Source organism: Etheostoma spectabile, chromosome 14 (assembly GCF_008692095.1).
Source record: "Etheostoma spectabile isolate EspeVRDwgs_2016 chromosome 14, UIUC_Espe_1.0, whole genome shotgun sequence".
In the NCBI taxonomy this organism is placed as follows: Eukaryota; Metazoa; Chordata; class Actinopteri; order Perciformes; family Percidae; genus Etheostoma; species Etheostoma spectabile.
Genome location: NC_045746.1, coordinates 21,232,999 through 21,234,934, shown reverse-complemented (window position 1 = coordinate 21,234,934; position 1,936 = coordinate 21,232,999). Strand labels below are relative to the sequence as shown.

The 1,936-nt window shown below is 40.4% G+C and overlaps 1 protein-coding gene across 3 annotated transcripts in view; it reads right to left on the bottom strand.

Moving 5' to 3' along the window:
- The window catches only part of col22a1 (collagen, type XXII, alpha 1), a 99,729-nt gene that overhangs the window by 26,328 nt on the left and 71,465 nt on the right, over positions 1-1,936 (bottom strand). For all 3 annotated transcript variants that reach the window (XM_032534839.1, XM_032534840.1, XM_032534841.1), the window contains one exon: positions 1,471-1,515. In XM_032534839.1, the coding sequence (XP_032390730.1) occupies positions 1,471-1,515 (45 nt within the window). The remainder of the gene's footprint in view (positions 1-1,470; positions 1,516-1,936) is intronic.

The window sequence follows — 1,936 nt, the reverse complement described above, 5'->3', positions numbered from 1 at the left end:
CTGGACCAGCCAGACCCTCATCCGCCTCCTCTGGACCAGCCAGACTCTCATCCTCCTCCTCTGGACCAGCCAGACCCTCATCCTCTGGACCAGCCAGGCCCTCATCCTCTGGACCAGCCAGGCCCTCATCAACCTCCTCTGGACCAGCCAAAGCCTCCTCTGGACTAGCCAAACATTTTCTCCCTCCCTCTGGATCAGCCAAAACCTCATCTTCAGGACTAGCCAAAGCCTCTTCTAAACCAGCCTCTTCTGGACAAGCCAAAGCCTGTTCTGGACTAGCCAAAGCCTCTTCTGGATCAGCCAAAGCCTCTTCTGGACTACCCAAAGCTTCTCCTGGACCAGCCAAAGCCTCTCCTAGACCAGCCTCTTCTGGACTAGGCAAAGGTTCTCCTGGACAAGCCTCTTCTGAACCAGCCAAAGCCTCTCCTGGACCAGCCAAAGCCTCTCCTGGACCAGCCAAAGCCTCCCCTGGACCAGCCAAACCCTCTAATGGACTAGCCTAAGCTTCTTCTGAACCAGCCCAAACTTCTCAGTTCTTTAGCACTTTAACCCTTTTTATTGTTCAGAATAAAACATTTTAGTTTACATAGTACTTTAAAATGATAATAATTGTACAATAACTTTAACTCCTGGGTCTATTTAAAAGCATCCAAAGAGCACCATGTCATGGGACCTTTAAGTAGTACTATCCATCAGAAAGGCATGTCTACATACTTTGGACCAAAAAGTGTAATGTACTATATATTCTAATGTATTATATATGTTGTATTTAAGACAAGACCCTACAGGTGAATAGGGTCACATTTCTAATCGATAGGTATCACCATGAAAATTCACCAATTTATTCTGAAAATTGTATATTGAAATATGAAAATGAGGCATTTTCTTATTAAATTGACCTCATTGGCAGAGCAGATATCTGAACCTGGAATAAAGACATATCACTCCATGTCTCGGAAAATACTGTCAACTCTCAACAGCCCTAAAAATTCCATTTTTACTATGTTGTTGGGATTAAAATGTACAAATGAAAATTTAGGAATGTGTCTACGGTTCTATGAATGCCGACTGAGAGGTATCTAGTGTATCTACTTTAAATGATAAGCCCCTCTGTTGAAACCTTCAGAACACAGATAGGAATTAAAGTAGAAAGTGTGGTCTATGTGAATGAGTGCTACTGAAATGGAGCTTTCTGGCCTGGAGTATGAGAAAAAACACATATTTTGAATAAATGGCCTTGAAACATTTATGGATTGTAAAATTCCGTACATTTGGAAACCACTACATAAACAATACCTAATTGAATCCTTGACACATACTATAAACTAATGTGATATTTCATTCTTTTATACACTATTCAGAGGACATATTGAATATAAAGTGAATTGTAGGCTAGTAGTTACAACTTACTGGAGGTACAACCAGTACCTCAGATAATACTGGTTGTTTCCCTCCAGTTTGGTTACTTACAGGCTCTCCTGGTGATCCCTTTTCTCCCGGCCTGCCTGGTAAACCCTGCATTTGGTACAAAGGCCAGAAAAAGGACATTGTCTGTAAATTGTAGATTATGGAAACTTAAGTGTTCTAGAACAAATACATGAAGTAATTGTAACAATAAATGCAAACGGAACAAGGTAAAACTGCTAATTTCAAGTTGTACTGTATATATAAAAAAACAAAAAACTTGCATTTCACAATTTCACTTTTCACCACAAAATTCTCTAGTCAAGGCAGGCTATCCAAGCTAGCTATGTGATTGGCTAAACAGTTACTTTGGGTTACATATCTCAAACCAGAGTTTCCAGGGGGATGTTCTTTAAATGTGCTGTATTTATATAGCACTTTTCTAGTCTTAATGACTTAACGGCTTTTACATCATACAGGATACATTCACTATTCACACACTGTGTGCCACCTGCTCATCAGATAAACACTC